This window comes from Arachis stenosperma, chromosome 3 (assembly GCF_014773155.1).
Source record: "Arachis stenosperma cultivar V10309 chromosome 3, arast.V10309.gnm1.PFL2, whole genome shotgun sequence".
Taxonomy (NCBI): domain Eukaryota; kingdom Viridiplantae; phylum Streptophyta; class Magnoliopsida; order Fabales; family Fabaceae; genus Arachis; species Arachis stenosperma.
Window position 1 is genome coordinate 1,500,950 of NC_080379.1, and position 18,534 is coordinate 1,519,483.

General features: G+C 33.9%; 3 protein-coding genes and 1 non-coding gene across 5 annotated transcripts; 3 read left to right on the plus strand and 1 right to left on the minus strand.

Moving 5' to 3' along the window:
• The first annotated feature begins 3,797 nt into the window (after positions 1–3,797).
• On the plus strand, positions 3,798–8,292 carry LOC130970082 (auxin response factor 4-like). Of its 2 annotated transcripts, none has more exons than XM_057896057.1 (12): positions 3,798–4,022; positions 4,117–4,176; positions 4,270–4,455; positions 4,707–4,791; positions 4,875–4,965; positions 5,240–5,404; positions 6,013–6,132; positions 6,213–6,291; positions 6,425–6,587; positions 6,751–7,478; positions 7,558–7,748; positions 7,844–8,292. In XM_057896057.1, exons 1-12 carry the CDS (start codon positions 3,825–3,827, stop codon positions 8,028–8,030), a joined length of 2,253 nt encoding a protein of 750 aa, XP_057752040.1. In that variant the 5' UTR covers positions 3,798–3,824; the 3' UTR covers positions 8,031–8,292. The 2 variants fall into 2 exon arrangements, with proteins under 2 accessions (XP_057752040.1, XP_057752039.1); XM_057896056.1 differs by having other exon boundaries at positions 3,823–4,022; positions 6,754–7,478.
• On the minus strand, positions 8,240–12,718 carry LOC130970083 (isovaleryl-CoA dehydrogenase, mitochondrial). Its single transcript, XM_057896058.1, has 15 exons — positions 12,466–12,718; positions 11,931–12,014; positions 11,788–11,845; positions 11,425–11,549; positions 11,293–11,337; positions 11,134–11,182; positions 10,935–11,044; positions 10,665–10,741; positions 10,270–10,320; positions 10,107–10,171; positions 9,753–9,907; positions 9,616–9,656; positions 9,481–9,535; positions 8,963–9,019; positions 8,240–8,640 (listed from the first exon to the last, which is right to left on the minus strand). The coding sequence occupies exons 1-15, from the start codon at positions 12,589–12,591 to the stop codon at positions 8,494–8,496; spliced, it is 1,245 nt and encodes a 414-aa protein (XP_057752041.1). The 5' UTR covers positions 12,592–12,718; the 3' UTR covers positions 8,240–8,493.
• A 375-nt stretch (positions 12,719–13,093) lies between these two features.
• On the plus strand, positions 13,094–17,169 carry LOC130967501 (uncharacterized). The gene is made up of 7 exons (XM_057892389.1): positions 13,094–13,355; positions 13,488–13,543; positions 13,763–14,673; positions 15,386–15,584; positions 15,695–15,880; positions 16,039–16,415; positions 16,635–17,169. The coding sequence occupies exons 1-7, from the start codon at positions 13,189–13,191 to the stop codon at positions 16,773–16,775; spliced, it is 2,037 nt and encodes a 678-aa protein (XP_057748372.1). The 5' UTR covers positions 13,094–13,188; the 3' UTR covers positions 16,776–17,169.
• Positions 17,170–17,722: 553 nt separating this feature from the next.
• On the plus strand, positions 17,723–17,795 carry TRNAK-CUU (transfer RNA lysine (anticodon CUU)). Its single transcript has one exon. It is a non-coding gene; the product is annotated as a tRNA-Lys (tRNA).
• The last annotated feature ends 739 nt before the right edge of the window (positions 17,796–18,534 follow it).

The window sequence follows — 18,534 nt, forward strand, 5'->3', positions numbered from 1 at the left end:
TCCAACGGTGGTTATTAGTTCACCACTATAAATACACTGACACCCCTCAGGTATCTCTAAGTCCAATACTCTCTAAACCTGCTTGCACCCTTGCTGACTTAGGCATCGGAGTGTCTTTGCAGGTACCACCCCCATCTCCTCGCATAAACAAGTCGGACGGAGCCTCCCGAGTTGCAGATCCCTTCGGAATCCTCCTCCTTCACACATTTGGGCCAACCAACTCCATCCAGCCCATCAGTCTTCGGTTACCCACCGTAACAAAAGACAATAATTATGATTTAATTTAATAAAAAACAACTTACAATGTGTAATAGTTAAAAATAATATGTAAACAATTATATATGTTTTTAGAAACAGTCAAATTATTGTGTAAAGATATTAAAAAATTTATTTTTGGTTTCAAAACTTCTATGTTTTTTTTCAATCTCTTTAAATACTTTGAAATAATAAAAAGAATTAAAATTATCTTAAAAAAGTACAATAGTTTAAGTAAGTTTAATTATATTGTTATTTTTATTATGTGAAAAATATTTTACTCAAATATAATAATATATATATGTAAAAGATGAATTTCTCCTCTTCTTGAATTGTAAAAATTAAATATCTCCAATTTAATTTAACTAATTTTTAATAAAAAAAAATTAAATTGAAACAATACTATTTGTACATTAATTAAATTTATTACATATAAAATATAAATTGATTATAATAATACTATAATTATTCTTTAAATTAAAAAAAAATCTGTTTTAAGTGCACAGATTTACTACTAATTAGTTAATATATAAAACAATGAAACTCTTAGCTTTCTTCTAAGATAAAAAGATACAATAAAAGTTAGAATTTTTTTAATATAATTTTCTCTGAAAAAAGCTCCTAGATTTAATTGATGCTATCTTTAAAATCAACGTTAGAATAATAACTTGGGAGAAGAAAATATCACACTACCTACTTATGTACGAACTTATTATCAATACATTCCTCGTTCTTTGTTCTTTCTTATGCACTTATATATATAGATTTCTAAATATATATTACAAATGATTGTTCTTCTAATTGATTTTTTGCCCTAAACCATGATATATATCGTGTCACGTGTTTCTTAGTTGGACTTTCTTGTAAAGCATGTCTTCTTTATTTTCTAGTTTTTCTTATAAATAATCATATATAAAGTAGTTGTTTTATTAGCTAAAGAACTAGTATACATGAGTTCAATGTTTTACCATAGATTAAAGAAGCTAAGTGGAATTCATATCTTTAGATGAATAAATATATAATTTAATTATGATCTTTTTTTTTTCAAAAATTGAAATTGTATTTTATAAATCGCGTAGTATTTTACTCTCATATTTTTTTTATCTTTAAAATATTTTACATATTCCAAAAAAATATATATAATCATATATAATATGTGTATATTAAAAATTAATTATTAAATTAATTATTTATATAATATATATATTAAAATATTAAAAATTATGAAATAATAAATATATCTACATATAAATATATAATGATTATTCATTGATTTAGTAATTAAATTTTAATTAAAAATAATATTTTTAAGATGAATTTTACCAAAATTTTTTTCTAAAATAATACCTAATTTATTCTTTATGACGTATTAACTTCTAATTAGATGATATCTTAATTTGATTATAAACTATACTAATAACTTGATTTACTTTAACTTAATTAAAGCTAATATCTTAACCAGAATAGAATTATTTTTTAATTAAATTATTATTTAAAATAAGTAATTATATAATTTTTAAAAATATTAATAACTAAACCATTTATTTCTCCAAATCATTTTCCTCGAAAGAAAAAATTCTTTGTTATTTTCATAACTTTTTGCATCTTATAATATTATTTAAAATGTGAGATAAATAAATAAACGAGTGATCTGCATTTTATTCATTAATGATTTTGTCAATAGTGAGTTGAGTTTTTAAAATTTTTTGTTATTATTTAAGTTATTATATATTTAAAATAGGCGATTATTTGACATTGTTCTTACCATATTAAATTAAAAAAATTATAGAAATTATATTTTAAAAAAAATTTAGAGAAAGAAAATTTTCATTTATTAATATTTTAAAAATTATACAATGATCTATTTTAAATAATAATTTAATTATAAATTATTTTATTATAATTTATTTAAATATAATTAATAACTAAATTAAGATATCGTTTAATTAAAAATAATACATTATAAATAAATTATATATTATTTTAGAAGGGGGTTGGATATATAATTTATTTATTTTAAAACAAGATATATAATATAAAGTTTTTTGGGTAAGACAGTTGCTGACAAAACCCACGCCACAGTCCACACCGTACTTTATGGCAGTCATAGATACATGCAAGAGAACCCAAGCCACATTCTCTCACTTCTTCTCTTCCATTAAATCAATGGCTGCACATTATTAATATAATTTACTATTGCACATTTTATTATTATTATTAATATATTATTCATTAAAATTCAAAATATTTTGTATTTATAGTTTATCTTTGTATTTTCTATTCTAAATCAATTATTACTGTGCCTCAACCATTCAAATGTAAAAGAAAAATAAGTAAACAGAAGTAAAAACACTCATTTGTAGATGTGTTTATGAGAAGTTGATAATTAAAAATAATTAAATAATTTAATATATTTAACTAAATAATTTTAACTATCAAATCCTGACAAAGATAATGATATATTATTATATTAAATTAAATTAAACGATAAAAATTTAGGTTTATGTAAAGTTATTTGTTGAGAGTTACTAAATAATAGTGAAAATTTAGATATAGTTAACTTCACGTGAAGTTGATACTTGAGAACCGTTAGATAATTTGATTGCTTTGACTAAATTTCGTCTAACGACTTTCAAATATGAACTTCACGTAACTTCATCTGAATTTTCACCTTAAATAATTTGATAAATTTGACTAAATTATCATCTGGCGACTCTTAACTATACTTTAATATAGATTATTTGACTGATTTGACTAAATTTTCATCTAACGGCTTTAAGGTATCAACTTTACGTAAAGTCGACTTCACATGAGTTTTCACCTTATTTTAAACTACATTAGAAGGTGAAAACTCAGGTAGACATATAGTTAATTTTATGTAAAGTTAATAGTTAGGAGTCGTTAAATAATTTAATAAATTTGACTAAATTATCATTTTGACGCCTCTTAACTATCAATTCCATAAGAAGTTAACTGCGCTTGATCGCATTAGTAATAATGAAGATTTGTTTGTTTACATTGTACATAAAGTTTTGTTTGTGTCACCCCACAAGAACAGTAAAAGACATAAACGAATAATAAAGATGATGAAAATAAAAGAAAGCAAAGAAGTGAAGAACAGTGTGGTGGGTTCTGTACTGTCTTAACAATGTCCCCTCCACCAAACACACTCTTTAACTTCAAAATCCACTAACCAAACCAAATTGGCTTCTTCTGTTTTTGGTTTCATTCTCTGCTTTGCTTCTCTTATTACTACTGTTTGCACCTTTGTCTATGTCTGCTTCTTCTGCTCCCTCTTCACTACTTCTTCACCTCCAAATGGCCCTTCAATCTTACTTTGAATCCCTTGTTATTATTTGATCCTCTCTTCCTCTTCCTCTTCCTCTTCTCTTTCTTTTCTATATAGTCTCCACTTTTCTCTTCAACTTTGGAACATAGTAACTGCTTAGTGTTCTTGCTTCATGGACATTGATCTAAACCATGCAGTAGTAGTGAGTAGTGAGGATGATGATGAGAGCAATGTGGAATGTGACAAAGGTGCTTCATCACCTTCTCCTTCAGGTTCTGCTATGTCTTCTTACCTTGAACTTTGGCATGCTTGTGCTGGACCTCTAACTTCACTCCCAAAGAAAGGGAATGTGGTTGTGTACTTCCCTCAAGGACACTTAGAACAAGCTTCTTCTTTCTCTCATTTCGCACCAATTGATGTGCCTAATTATGATCTTCAGCCTCAAATCCTTTGCAGGGTTGTTAATGTTCAGTTACTTGTGAGTACTATACTTTCATCATCATAATCATGTTCTTGTTAATGTAGATGCATTTTGGTTTTAATGATGAAACTGTTCATGTTTGTTGGAACAGGCTAATAAGGAGAATGATGAGGTTTATACTCAGATTACTTTGCTTCCCCAATCTGATGAGGTTGCTTTTTCATGAACTTAGAATAATGATTGATATATCGGAACTAGGTTCAAGTGAATTCTGAATAGTACTTTCTTTTTCTTTTAATCTTAGTTGGAAGATAAGAATTTGGAGGGTAAAGAGGTTGAGGAAATTGGAGGAGATGAAGAGGGAAATGGAGTTCCACCTTTAAAGCCAACAACTCACATGTTCTGCAAATCACTCACTGCTTCAGATACCAGCACTCATGGAGGATTCTCTGTTCCTCGCCGAGCTGCCGAAGATTGTTTTCCTCCTTTGGTGTCAAATCTGAACTCTTCTCTTCCACTTACTACTCTCTTTGTTCTAAAACACTATGTCACTTTGGAAACTCGGTACATTCACAACTCAGTGTGTAGTTTACACCCTACACGCTGAATTATGAATGTATCGAATTTTCAAAGCGTTCGATGTTTTAGAACCAAGAGGGCCTAGCATAGTAGATAAAAGAAAATATATGAATGCAAGTTTTGATTGTTTAGTCCTCTTGTTCTTGTGGTGCTATGTTTTAGGATTATAAACAACAAAGACCCTCTCAAGAGCTTGTAGCAAAAGACCTTCATGGTGTGGAGTGGAAATTTCGCCATATTTATAGAGGTAAATCTAGTATTCATATATTGATTAATTGATTATACTTAAAAAGAAATAAAAATAAAAAGTTGATGTTGTAATTTGTTCAGGGCAACCAAGGAGGCATTTACTCACTACTGGTTGGAGTATGTTTGTTGGCCAAAAGAAACTTGTTTCTGGTGATGCAGTCCTTTTTCTAAGGTATATAAGTCTGTAATAAAACATATCAGTAAAAAAATAACTACTTTTTATATTGACAGCGTAAATAGTCATTCAAAAGAACAGATGTGAGCACGGCTGTATAAAACGCTTTACACTAGTGTATCAAAATTAAACTCTACTTCTCATATAAAATATTTTATATGTGGTGTATTTGGTATCTGTTTCTGTTCAGTACCAGAACGTATTGCATTTCATGTAACTATGTAATAATTATATTCTAAAGTTGCATATTGATTGATTGATATGTTTGTAGGGGTGAAAATGGAGAACTGAGATTGGGAATCAGAAGAGCTATTAGACCAAGAAATGGTCTTCCTGGAACAGTAATTGGAAACCAAAACTGTTATCCCAATTTTCTTTCTTCTGTTTCTGATGCAATATCCACCAAAAGCATGTTTCATGTTTTCTACAGTCCAAGGTACTAAACTTCACAAATCACAATGCAATTCGTCTATACTTAGATTTTGATTTTGGCCAATTATAAATTGAATTAAGTACTATTTTTTTCAATCATAGGCTTGTTGAGTTCATTGAACTCACAACAGTTGAGTTCACGGATCCAAATTTGACCTTAGGATATCCCAATTAGGTATTTATGGTAGCAATGAACTTGTCAAATTCCAATGACGTGGAAGAAAACTGGCCCTTAGTCTTTCTAGAAACCATGATATTATGAATATGATAATATAATTAAAGCTTACTAGCTTTGACCCTTTTGGACAGTAGATCATATCTACCTTTTATTTTATTTTATATATAAATATTGAATTTCATATGAATGTAGCTTGTTCCCTTTTTGGATACCAACTCATGATTGGTATGTGACTATATCAATAGTATTAAACTTGAGTTATACAAATAAGAAAGATATTTGTATACTTATTTTGTCTTTTTTTTTTGTAGATACGCAGATAAGACATATATTTTGTATACTTATTTTGTCTCGTATTTCGAGCAAATACGCATATTATACAGTAGTCGAAGAACGTGTCAGATGCAAATAACTTCTCCTTTTGTATGATACAGAGCAAGTCATGCACCTTTTGTTGTGCCATATCAAAAATATGTTAAAAGCATCAACAATCCTGTGACAATTGGGACAAGATTCAAAATGACTTTTGAAATGGATGAATCTCCAGAAAGAAGGTAAACTGCTGCATGATTTGTATCCATACATTAGAAAAATCATTGTGATTCACATAATAATTTGTATTCCTATATTGCAGGTGTGGTGGTGGTACTGTGATTGGAATGAGTGAAGTAGATCCATATAGATGGCCTAAATCAAAGTGGAGATGCTTGATGGTACATATGAAATTTTTCTTTATACATTGATCATATTATAACCCATTACATTAATTTCTTTTTTCTACTTAATCTCTAGTTTTGTTTTTCTTTAACTGAATCAATGATAAGATGGATATGGCTTCAACAACAGGTTAGATGGGATGAGGATATTGATACTAATCATCAAGACCGAGTATCTCCATGGGAGATCGATCCTTTCGCTTCCCTCCCTCCTTTGAGTCTTCAGTCTTTCCCAAGACTGAAGAAACTAAGGACGGATGGGCAAGCTGCCGCTCACAGTCACCTCATCACTGGTATGTGTCCTAATAAAGTTGCAGTTTCAGTCACAGTCGTGTTGCAATCATCAAAGATTGCAACAGACTGTGGCTGAAGCTGACTGCAATTTAGTTGAGATGTATGTCCTAAGCGGACGAAGACTTGCTTGTTAAGGCATCCTAATAATCCTCTTGTTGGCAGCAGGGAGCAGTGGATTGGTTGACTTTGAGGAGTCTGTAAGATCACCAAAGGTCTTGCAAGGTCAAGAAAATGCTGGTTTTCTGTCACTCTATTATGGATGTGACACCTTAACTAACCGGCCGCGATTCGAGATGAGCCCTCTTCCACATGTAGCATCAACAACTGGAGTGAGGAGGGGCAACACTGCTGAGCTTATGAGTGTTCATCCATTCAGCTATGCAGGCTTCACAGAAACTACTAGGTTTCCAAGGGTCTTGCAAGGTCAAGAAATAGGTCCATTGAAATCCCTTAGGGGAAAAGTTGATTTGAGCCTTGGTTCTTGGGGCAAATCCAACAATAGTATTGGTTGCACCACTTTCAACTTTCATCAAGCAACCAAACCACAAGTTCTTGAATCTTCTTATTTTCCCTATGGGGATATTCACAAGAAAACTGCTCAAACCAACATGTTTTACTCGAAACCGACGAATTTCCACAGAGAGAATGTCTCCTTCAACACACATTCCAATCAAGGGGTGATCAAGAGAAGTGAAGTTGGAAGAACAGATGTTCCAAATGAGCATAAGAAGACAATGCCGGGCGAAACTTGTGCGCCAGATATGAAGATTCCAGATGACAGCAAAAATGTTAAGGCAAAGGTAAATGGCTGCAAACTATTTGGATTTCCTTTGTCTGGGGAAACTACCCCTCAAAATTTACAGAACACTGCAAAAAGGAGTTGCACTAAGGTGAGTGAAGAGTGATATCGACGAAATTATGTTATGATACAGATTTTTATCTGATGTTTTTTGTTGCCACTGCATGAAGGTTCACAAGCAAGGAAGCCTAGTAGGAAGAGCCATTGATCTATCAAGATTGAGCAGCTATGCTGACCTGCTGAGTGAACTCGAGAGACTTTTCGGCATGGAAGGCCTTCTTAGAGATCCTGATAAGGGATGGAGGATCCTCTACACTGATAATGAGAATGATATAATGGTTGTTGGGGATGATCCATGGCAGTAAGTTTTCTTCTTCATAATTGATTTTCATGTTATAATCTCTTGCATTATATTTTATGAAAGCTAAAAACTTACAACGTTATCTTTGGCTGCAGTGAGTTTTGCAATGTGGTGTGCAAGATCCATATACATTCCCAAGAAGAAGTGGAGAAGATGACAATTGGGATAATCAATGATGAAACAAATAGCAGTTTGGAAGAGGCACCAATGATTATGGAGCCTTCAAAGTCCTCCTCAGTGGGTCAACCAGATTATTATTCTCCAACAGTTCTCAAAGTCTAAAGTTTCAGGGCTGTAATTGAGATCAATTATGTTATGTTATGTTATGTTAGCCTTGTTTCTCTCTTATTCACTGCATGCACTTTGATGCTATTTGTGTTATGATAATTTATCTTATGAACTCTTCTTAAGCCCAGAAAAATCTGAACTTTTAGCCATAAATAAGGGCTGTGCTATTAGCATTGTGTAATAACCTATAACTGCTTGAGTTACATATTCTATGGAATCATGGTGATAATTTCTAAATTTCATGCCATGATTCCATGCTGTGCAATATATTTACTTGGTATTGTTATGAATGTGTTTGGTGGTGTGATCATTTTTCAGCTTCAGAAATTAACTACAAATAACAGACGAAACATTTTTGGTAAAAATAGCTTTCCTTTATTAATAAATGGATTCTCATGACTCTAATTTTATTCCCCTTTGATGAATGAACATCTACTGTTACATAATGAACATTTCACTACTGCTCCTTGAAGAGTTCACGTCCAATAATCATTCTTCTGATCTCACTAGTTCCTGCACCAATCTCATATAGTTTGGCATCTCTCAGAAGACGACCAGTTGGATACTCATTCACATATCCATTTCCTCCCAAACATTGTATTGCCTGCAAATTTTGAAGGCTAATATAAGCACAGTAACACAAGAAGAAAACAACCAAAAAATAGTTAGCGTAAATTATGCCGACCTTCCCTGATTTTCGGTTATTATCCCAAAATTTCTTAATTTGTCATATCGATACTAACAACAATTAGTATCGTCTGACTTCAAGAGAGGTCAAATGTAATTTACCAAAATGTTAGGAGTAAGAACCTATGCAGAGTTGATAATTTTCTAAAATCATGATTTCTATAAATTTGGCTGAAAAGTATTACCTGAAAAACTCAAAGAATAGTAGCTGCAACAAATAACCTGTGCAAATTATTTACCTGCAAAGCAACTTGGGTTGCTCTCTCAGCTGCAGTAAGTATAACTCCAGCACAATCCTGAAAGCAGTAGCCATTACATCATGTTTTGCAATGAATAGGAAACAATACAAATGAAAAATCAGGAAACTATGGAAGTTACTTGCATTGAGGATCGGACAGAAAATCCACAAGTAGAGTTGTAATTAGTCAACATCTTAAGTTCAATTTGATGCTTGAGTTCAGAACAATTGCAGAAACATATGCTAACATTTTAGCAATGATAATTTATATTTAGTCTATCGTTACAGCATAATGGCATTGCGTTTCACACGTGCCACGACACTCATATGTTGGTATATTACTATGCCAAAAGAAACCCGAAACAAAATAAAAAGAAAAAAAATGAAAGAGAATACCCTATGGAAGGAGTTCCAATAGTAAATAATTGTCATTTTATTTAAAAAACCTGATGGTGCTTATGTTTTCAAGAAATATTTAATGTACTATGTTAACCACAGGATAAAGATATGTGGACACACCTTTGGGTCTACTTTTCCATTGTCGCAGTCCCGAGCCACCGAATACACATAAGCCCTGAAATGAAAAATGTTACCCTGCTGCCAAGCAAGCTAAATTAGAAAGAGAAACAGCATCATGACATTAGAATCTCGTACCTTGAGGACTGTAAAGAAGTATACATGTCCGCAACTTTCCCCTGTAACAGAAGATCGATCAACAATGTAATGTCTAAAAATCATATGCAATAAAATGCCAGGATGATTGTGGAAAACCATTTCTCAACGATATGGACCTGTATAAACTGAAATTCCCCGATAGGACGACCGAACTGCTCTCTTTGTCGAACATAAGGAAGGACCACATCAAGACATGCCTGCATGATACCCAGGGGACCAGCTGCCAAAACAAGTCTCTCCAGATCCAACCCAGACATCATGACATAGACTCCTAAAACAAGAAAGAACTGATATTATAAACTATGGTTGGAACGCGTATGACAAATAACACAAGTGGTTTTTTATTAGGATATTACAGAAGACCAATGATGGTCATACAACAAACTTTTGCAGGGTTGAATATACAAAATAACATAAAGATGATCTTATTCTAAAGTTGATAAATATGATCATAGCAGCTATTGCAAGACCTTTTCCTACTTCCCCAAGAACATTTTCTTCAGGAACGAAGCAATTCTCAAACACGAGTTCACATCTGCCAACAGAATTCATATTTATTATCAGTAAAAGGAATGGACATCGACTAAAAATGAATTAAGTATAGAAAAGTTGTCACAGAGCATGCATACATACGTATCACTTCCTCGCATCCCAAGTTTATCCAATTTCTGGGCCGTGCTGAATCTGAAATCAAACACAAGCAAAATTCATAATTTTCATATTCCACTCCTAATTTTCCCCATATCCAAGTGACTTATCATTTATCCACTGCCTCAACATTTTAGCCATTTATTTTTCAGTTACATGACTCTACTTTTTCCCCCTCAATTTTCACAGAAGGAATTTTGCAAGCTAAGGACTTGGTAATCAAATTTGAACTATAAGATGCGACAAGGAGCCAGTAACCAGCCTTTTATATTTGATAAAATTATTGCTTTAATATTTATTTTCAAGAATTAACTGAACTGTAAGCTTGAAATGCAGAGACTTTAGCACACTTTAAATTTGACTAGGTTCAGTACAAGTACCCCGGCATTCCCTTCTCGATGATGAATGCAGTGATTCCTTTTGACCCAGCTGTTGTGTCTGTCTTTGCATAGACAACCTGATTCAGTTCAATATATCAAATGTGCTATACATTCTCAGCATCTGTGTAGACTATTAATCAAATGCGCTATAATTAGCATTTTCATTGATTGAGGAAACATTACCCTTCTACGTTTATAAAGGCAAATTAAACAAGTGCAAAGTCAATACAAAAAGGATGGGAAAATGCAGAAAAGATTGAAGAAGCATACCAATGTTTGAGCGACTGGACCATTAGTACACCACATCTTGTTTCCATTAAGTACGTAGCCACCATCAACACGATCAGCCTTGCATTTCATGCTGACAACATCAGAACCAGCTGCACGAAAGACCAATTCGCTCTATGAAATCCTTGGAATATCTTAAAAGATGCAACACACTACAACTATTCGGGTTCGCAAATCTTACAATTGGGCTCGCTCATTGCCAAAGCTCCCACATGATCTCCAGAGATAAGCTTCAAATTGAAGGCAGTAAAAACAACTTAGCATATAAAATGCTGACAATAGGGCGAGGGACAAATTGCACTAAAAGAAACAGGATAAAACTACGTAGTAGAACTAGAACCTTTGGCAAGTATTTCTGCTTCTGATCCGGGTTTCCATTCCTCACCTAAACGAAACAAAAGATGCAATCCTAAAGGCTTGTCAGATTATCACCAAACATACAACGAATGAGACTTAAGCTCCATTCAATTACCAGTTGATTGATACACAGGTTTGAATGAGCACCATAAGAAAGGCCAACAGATCCTGAAGCACGGCTTATCTCTTCCATTGCTATACAGTGATACAAGTAACCGAGACCAAGCCCTCCATATTCCTCTGCAAATAAGCATATATAACATTTGATAAGTTTGTTGGAATACAAGACATCATAATCTTAAAAAGAAGCCAAGTGTACTAGTATGAGGTTCACAACCTGCAAGGTAAACTAGCATATACCCTTTAAGTTGAGTGCATCGTATTGAATTCATTTATGAACATTTGTTATGTTTACATTCATCAAATAATTTGCAGAAGAAAATTGAGGCAGTGAAGTAAGGGGGAAGAATAAAACTACCTGGTGCAGTAATCCCATGAAGGTTAAATTCTCCCATGCTTTTCCATAAGTTAACCTCCTAAATTACATATAAAACATAAACAGATTTCAGAATTATCCAAAACTTGTTTTGTGGAGAAGATAAAGTAGATCCTCATACTAACCTTTGGGAAATAATTTGTGTGGTCTATTTTTGAAGCATGAGGTGCAATGTGTTCCGTTGCAAATTGAGAAACACTTTCTTTGAACTGTACCATGCAATAAAACCTTCAGATTGTTAAAAGCATGACATAGTACACTTTTCAATAAGCAGAATAAATGTTGGTGCAAAAAATTATGTTTATTTTAAGATAATAAAGTAATGACATTGGTGGGTGATATCATTGACCATGTTCATGTCAAGGATCTTAAGTCAATGATATGATTGATCACATCAACATTGAAAACACTCTTCCCTCATATTAAAGGTAACAATCACAATCACAATAAACCCTACAACAACCATTTCACCAACCAGTCTTCTAACAATAATAAATCATCTGTACTTCATCCTAAAGAAGAACAAGGTAAACCAACTTCATGAATTAATAATAAACACCATAAAAACCCAAACAGGGGATCCAGATTTTCCTTCATGTTTCTTCCAAAAAAGAAAGTTGAATACTTTTTTCTAAAAAGAAGCTCGTGTTTGTGGGGAACCTGAATCTGAGTATCATCGAAGAGCAAGGAAGTGGAGAAAGCAGCAGCACGGTGAGAATGTGTTGTTTTCAAACTTGTGAACACTGAAGAACAAAGAATGGAGCTTGCTCTCTTGATCCTGTGCATCGTAGCAGCAGCAGCAACAATAAGGATGATATGATTATTGATATCGGAATGGGCTTTTACACAGAAAGTTAGAATCTTTGAACCTCTCTATCTAATAAGAAATTCTTATTATTATATTTAAAAGAGAAGTGATAATAATTCCACGTCTTAATAAGTTGGTTAAATAAAATGTTTGCCGGTTTAGATAAGGATCACGGAGACTAAGTTTTACTTCCTTACGAAACCTTTTCTTTCTCTTATTTTCTAGTTATTAATGACTGAAAATTTTCCTTTATTTATTAGAATTTAATTTTAAAAAAATTATAAATACATTTAATTATATATTATTAATTTATTATATCAATAAAAATAATTATTTTTTTGTTTTTTTTAGTTTTTAATTTTACTATTTGAAAGAATGTAATTTTTTTTTATTAAAAATAAGAAACTCGCAACTTCTAGATACGATAAATATTTAAACTTCGAAGTTTAAAGTTTAAAAATTAAAACCCAGTGAGTAGCTTAAAACCCCGGCAGGAACTGCATCTTCTTCTTCGTGTTCGTGTTGCTGAGATCGAAACGCGAAAACCCTAGCGAGGGTAGGGTTTGAGCTCAGCCATGGCTTCTTCGTCGAATTCCAAGCCCTCAAAGTTCTCCGTTTACCAAAACGCAGCTTTCTCCGCCGTTTTGACATCTAACAGCATTCAGCCTTCCAACTATGCTCTCTACACACTCCTCTCTTTCTTCTCCGCCTCCGCATTCGCCTTTCTCGCCATCCTCGTCAGGTGCACTCACTGTACTTATCCACTAATTAGTGTAATTACTGTGCTAATCATTTTTAGATGTGATTACGCGTAACGATTAGGTCTGTATTTTTAACTGTTAAAGACTAATCTGCTTTGCTGCATGTATTGCAGGGAAAATGGGTTCATTGACATGCTGAAACTCAAAAGTGTATCCCATGTCACAGCTTGTAAGTTATCAACCTTAGTTAGCAATCACCATTGTAGCTTAATTTAGTTTAAGTTGTTCATTTTTATTGTAAGGAAAACCAAGAACAGCATACTGAATGTAGATTTAGTTGTAATGAATGAATGTGTATATATGAATGAAGACAGAAAATGCTATATTTCTCACGGTGGAAAATATATTTAAGCTTTTTCTTTTGTTGTTTTTTCCATTGAAACTTCAGATTGGCTTGTTAAGACACTGCAAATTCTTGTGGGTGTAATCTTCATGGCAACTACGTTGGCTCTTTTCAAAGTTATGTTAATTCGTAGAGCAAGACGTGGTGGTGGAGTTGTAGCTGTGCCCAAGTCCAAAGTTAATAACACTCAGATTGTTCTCAGTAAACATCAACTACAGCTTTTAGGGGCGAAGCCAAAGCTTGAATCGGTCCAATCTGACTCATCCAAGAAACCTCCCAAGTCTAAATCCCAGTCGGTGTCTTCAGATTTGCTTGTTCCACTACACCAGCCAATTACCAGCCCCTCTCGTTCCTCTCGCATTGATGCCAATGGTTCAAATTCCAACAGAGGAGCCACAGCACGTGCTATTGGCACCCCTTCAAGGTCACCTGGTTCCTCATCATCTTTGTATCTTGCTCCTGGAGTGATTTCAACACCAACTTCTGCTCAGAATTCAGCTGGAATGGATTCAGTAGTTTCAAGCCCTTGGTCTAATTCACGAGCCTCCTCTGCAAAAAGAATAACATCAGAGGAAAAGCTAGAACAGTTCTTAGCAGAAGTGGGTGAAAGAATTATTGAATCTGCAGGCAAGCTGTCTACTCCACCCCCCACAGTCCCTGGTTTTGGCATAGTGAGCCCTGGTACAGTTACAGGCTCAGGCAATACGTCTGGAACTACAAGGCTGACACCATTGAGGCCTGTGAGGATGTCTCCGGGATCCCAAAAGTTTAATACACCTCCTAAGAAGGGAGAGGGTGACCTTCCCCCACCAATGTCCATGGAAGAATCAATTGAAGCTTTTGAACATCTGGGCATCTATCCCCAAATTGAGCAGTGGCGTGACCACCTCAGGCAATGGTTTTCTTCAGTTTTGCTTAATCCATTGATTAACAAGATTGAGACAAGTCACACTCAGGTTCTTTTTAGTCTAAACTCTTTTATGTTATGGTGTTGGCTAGGTTGTAGTCATGTTCTTTTATCCTTTTCCTCAGAAACCAAGGCGAGAGTAAAACCAACCAAGCAAAATATCGAGTGTGTAAGTCAATATATGTGTTGGTATTGGTAACAACAATGTTCAGTTATCTCATGGTAATGTTTAATGTTTGGCCCCCAAAAAAAAAATTATGGAGGATTTTAGGATCAAAATGTGTGTAACTGCAATAGAAATACCTTTCAAGAGAATCAGTGTTTAGCTAATTTAATTTGTAGGGGATGAGTTCTATATTGGGATATGTAATTACCTGTGAAATAAGAGCATGAAAGATATACCACCTTGTTACTAGTATGACTATTAATACTATACCCAGCAGCTGAAAACTCAAAAATATTTTACATCTGCTGAAACGTAAGTTCCTGAAGTCTAATGAGCCCAACTTCTTGGATGAGCCACCCAGATAAGGCAAAGCCAGTCAAAACCTGAATTTGGCACTGTGCAGCGTAACCACACAATTTCTTACTTGTTTTAGAGGTGTCAAGTTTCCCGGTATTGAGGATTGACCATTTGAGTCTATAGTATTCGTAGAGGTTCACGCATGATTTTCTTTATGAGATTCACTTTAAATGGGTAATGCACAGAACGTCCAATATCAACTTCTGCTTCAATGGTCCTAAGATTTTCATATTCATAGGTTATACAAGCAGCTGCCAAACTTGGTATTTCAATCACAATCAGTCCATTGGGCAATGACTTGCCATCTTCTGGAACCCCTGCTACCTTGCCAGCAATTGATAAGACTCAAGAATGGCAACCAGCAATGGCTCTCAATGAAGATGGATTGCTCCATCAGTTACATTCAACACTTGTCCAAGCTATAGAGGCTTCCAAGTGTATTTTGCTTCTCATTGTTAAATTAGAACTGATTTTTTTTGTCTTTGTTTGTAATTGCTAATAGCTTCTGAGCTCTGACAAATTCCTTTGGAACTTTAATTGCATACAGCCAAGCTGCCTGGATCTAATATGCAACTGTCCCCACAACAGACTCCTTCGGTTCCTATTATGCAGGATTGTGTGGATGCCATCACGGAACACCAAAGACTCCAAGCCTTGATTAAAGGAGAGTGGGTTAAAGGCTTGCTACCTCAAAGCAGTGTTCGTGCTGATTACACTGTGCAAAGAATCCGAGGTAGAAAGAACTGTGGATATATTGCTAATCGGTTCATTAAGTTTCCTTTTATAAATTGAAGTAGGAGTGTAGGACTATTAATGATTTGATCTGATGTTGATTTTATGGCCAGCGCATACCTGTCTTGTCCAATTTCTAATACCTTTCTGAATTATCAGAGCTGGCAGAAGGAACCTGCTTGAAGAATTATGAATATCTTGGAAGTGGCGAAGTTTATGATAAAAAGAACAAAAAGTGGACGCTTGAACTGCCTTCGGATTCTCACTTGCTCTTGTATCTGTTCTGTGCTTTCCTAGAACATCCAAAATGGATGTTACATGTGGATGCTACATCGTATGCTGGAGCTCATTCTAGTAAGAACCCCTTGTTCTTAGGAGGCCTTCCCCCAAAGGAGAGGTTTCCAGAGAAATACATTGCTGTAATTTCCACCGTTCCTTCTGTGCTGCACCCTGGAGCATGTATCCTGGTAGTTGGGAAACAAGCTCCTCCAATTTTTGCCTTGTACTGGGACAAGAAGCCGCAATTTTCTCTTCAGGTTGGTAACGAATATACGCCAAATACTGTTGAACTCTTTTCTCTATACTATCGGAAGTCCGTACTTAAACTTGTAATGCTGTTCTTGTGCATATTCTACACATTATGAGTGAGCATGCTACAGTCCAGACGAGATAATATTGCCATCGATGGTCTTATCAACCAGCAAAATGATCATTTTATTATAGTTGAATTCTAACAATTCCATGATTCATGTCAGGGAAGATCTGCACTATGGGATTCTATATTGCTTTTGTGCCACAAGATTAAGGAAGGATACGGCGGTATCATCAGGGGCATGCATCTAGGTGCTTCAGCTCTAAGTATTCTTCCAGTCATGGAAACAGAAGCCGAAGATTGAAATCGTTGTTAACTAACAAACCATTCTGCTTTTACCCTACGTGCTGACTTTAACTTGTGCAGCAAATGACATTTTTCTCACTGTAACATTTCAGAAGGGCTTGCTGCAAATTGCAGAGGTAAATTACCCCCTTTAGTGGGGTTTGATTAAAGTTAATGTTGTGTCAGATAATTCATCTTGTATCATTTCTAGGGACTTTAGAATGGCCGGCTCATTGATTTTATTGCAAGTGGATTCCTGAACTCTTGTGTCAAAAAGTAAAATTTGGAGAGCTCATGAATCATGATCAAGAGATTCAGGAATAACACATTTTTGTTGGTTATATATTTGTAGGTATTAATCACGGTTCTATAAAGCTTGCATCGATATCTGTATATATTTATAATAGTCTCTCGTTTCATTTTTGGTAATATATCCATGATAAAAAGATCATGTAATAACATTTTTAGGTTTGAAAACCCTAAACAAATCTCCACTATTATAAAATTATTAACGGTTTCAACTTTAGAAATAAATAGATTTTAGAATTTTGAACTTCAAAAAATATGTTCATTGTGTGGGAGCTGACCCACACACAAATTATTAAGGATTTCAAACCCTTATTAAAAATGTCGGTTTATTCTAATGGGAAAGCCAAATTTTATTTTCATCAAAGTTTTCTTAACATTTTGCATTAAATAACTTGTTGAAATCTTCAAATTTTCTTAACATATTGTCTCCCCAATTAGATGTGATGCTTACTGTTGATTTGTTATCAAAACTCGTTTAACTTGGTTACGCCTTTGTCACCAAAAAAAAAAAAAAAACACCTTACTAGTTACTACTTACTACACGTCTACACCTTGCTGGTGTAAAATTATATTTGATCTAAACAATTTATTTTGGTTTAGCTAAACTCAATTTTATTTACGGATATAGGAATATTAAATATACTCCCTACACAACAAGCCCGTCTAGCTCAGTCGGTAGAGCGCAAGGCTCTTAACCTTGTGGTCGTGGGTTCGAGCCCCACGGTGGGCGGAAGTGTTATTTTTGTATTTTTCCTCAAGTTTAGGAGGCCTTTTACTCTTTCCTTCTCCCTGTTCTAATTTCTGCTACGTATTTTTAGGGTAAAAAAACACTTGCATTGTTCACCTTCAAATACTTCATTATCCGTGAGAAATTTGTTTCCTACTAATTTAGGAGACCAAAGTGATTCTTCTCCATAATGGCCAAGACATGCATGGGCAGCATAGAAAGTGCAAGGAAATATATTATTACGTATTTAGCAATTTATTTGTGATAAAAACTGACAATTATTTATATCAACGGATTTCACAAGTCATAACATCATTCAAAATAAACTACTACTGTTTGCGAAAGTTCAAAGCGTTGAGTCTTGACAAATCAATCTATAAATGAATAAAACTTTTGTACCTAGGAAAAATAATTTCATATAACAAAGACACCCAGAACCAGAAGTTAATTTCATTCGTGGCTTTTCTCTTGTAAAAGTAAAATTAATTTTGATCGTTCATAAATAAATTTACGCTATTCTAAATTTTCATAGGTAGATTATAATTTACTCAATTGTTCATCTTGAAACGCATTTATTACTTGATTTTTTTTGGGTCCATTTTAGACTTATTTTTAAAACACTAAGACTATAATTAGTGTTAAATTTGAATTAACAAGAGTTGCCTTAACTAAACTGTTATTGCAGGTCTAAGTATAACCACTCAACCCTCGGCATTTATATATATACACAGAGTTTGTAGGT

Coding starts and splice junctions, on each gene's coding strand:
- LOC130970082 (XM_057896057.1), top strand. CDS start 3,825: ATGTCTTCTTACCTTGAACTTTGGCATGCTTGTGCTGGACCTCTAACT. Junction 5,405..6,012: donor CATGTTTTCTACAGTCCAAG/GTACTAAACTTC, acceptor TGTATGATACAG/AGCAAGTCATGCACCTTTTG. Junction 6,588..6,750: donor TCACAGTCACCTCATCACTG/GTATGTGTCCTA, acceptor TCTTGTTGGCAG/CAGGGAGCAGTGGATTGGTT.
- LOC130970083 (XM_057896058.1), bottom strand. CDS start 12,591: ATGCACAGGATCAAGAGAGCAAGCTCCATTCTTTGTTCTTCAGTGTTC. Junction 11,550..11,787: donor TCATGGGATTACTGCACCAG/GTAGTTTTATTC, acceptor GCTTATTTGCAG/AGGAATATGGAGGGCTTGGT. Junction 9,536..9,615: donor ACTTCTTTACAGTCCTCAAG/GTACGAGATTCT, acceptor TTTTCATTTCAG/GGCTTATGTGTATTCGGTGG.
- LOC130967501 (XM_057892389.1), top strand. CDS start 13,189: ATGGCTTCTTCGTCGAATTCCAAGCCCTCAAAGTTCTCCGTTTACCAA. Junction 13,544..13,762: donor TGTATCCCATGTCACAGCTT/GTAAGTTATCAA, acceptor TTGAAACTTCAG/ATTGGCTTGTTAAGACACTG. Junction 15,585..15,694: donor AGCTATAGAGGCTTCCAAGT/GTATTTTGCTTC, acceptor AATTGCATACAG/CCAAGCTGCCTGGATCTAAT.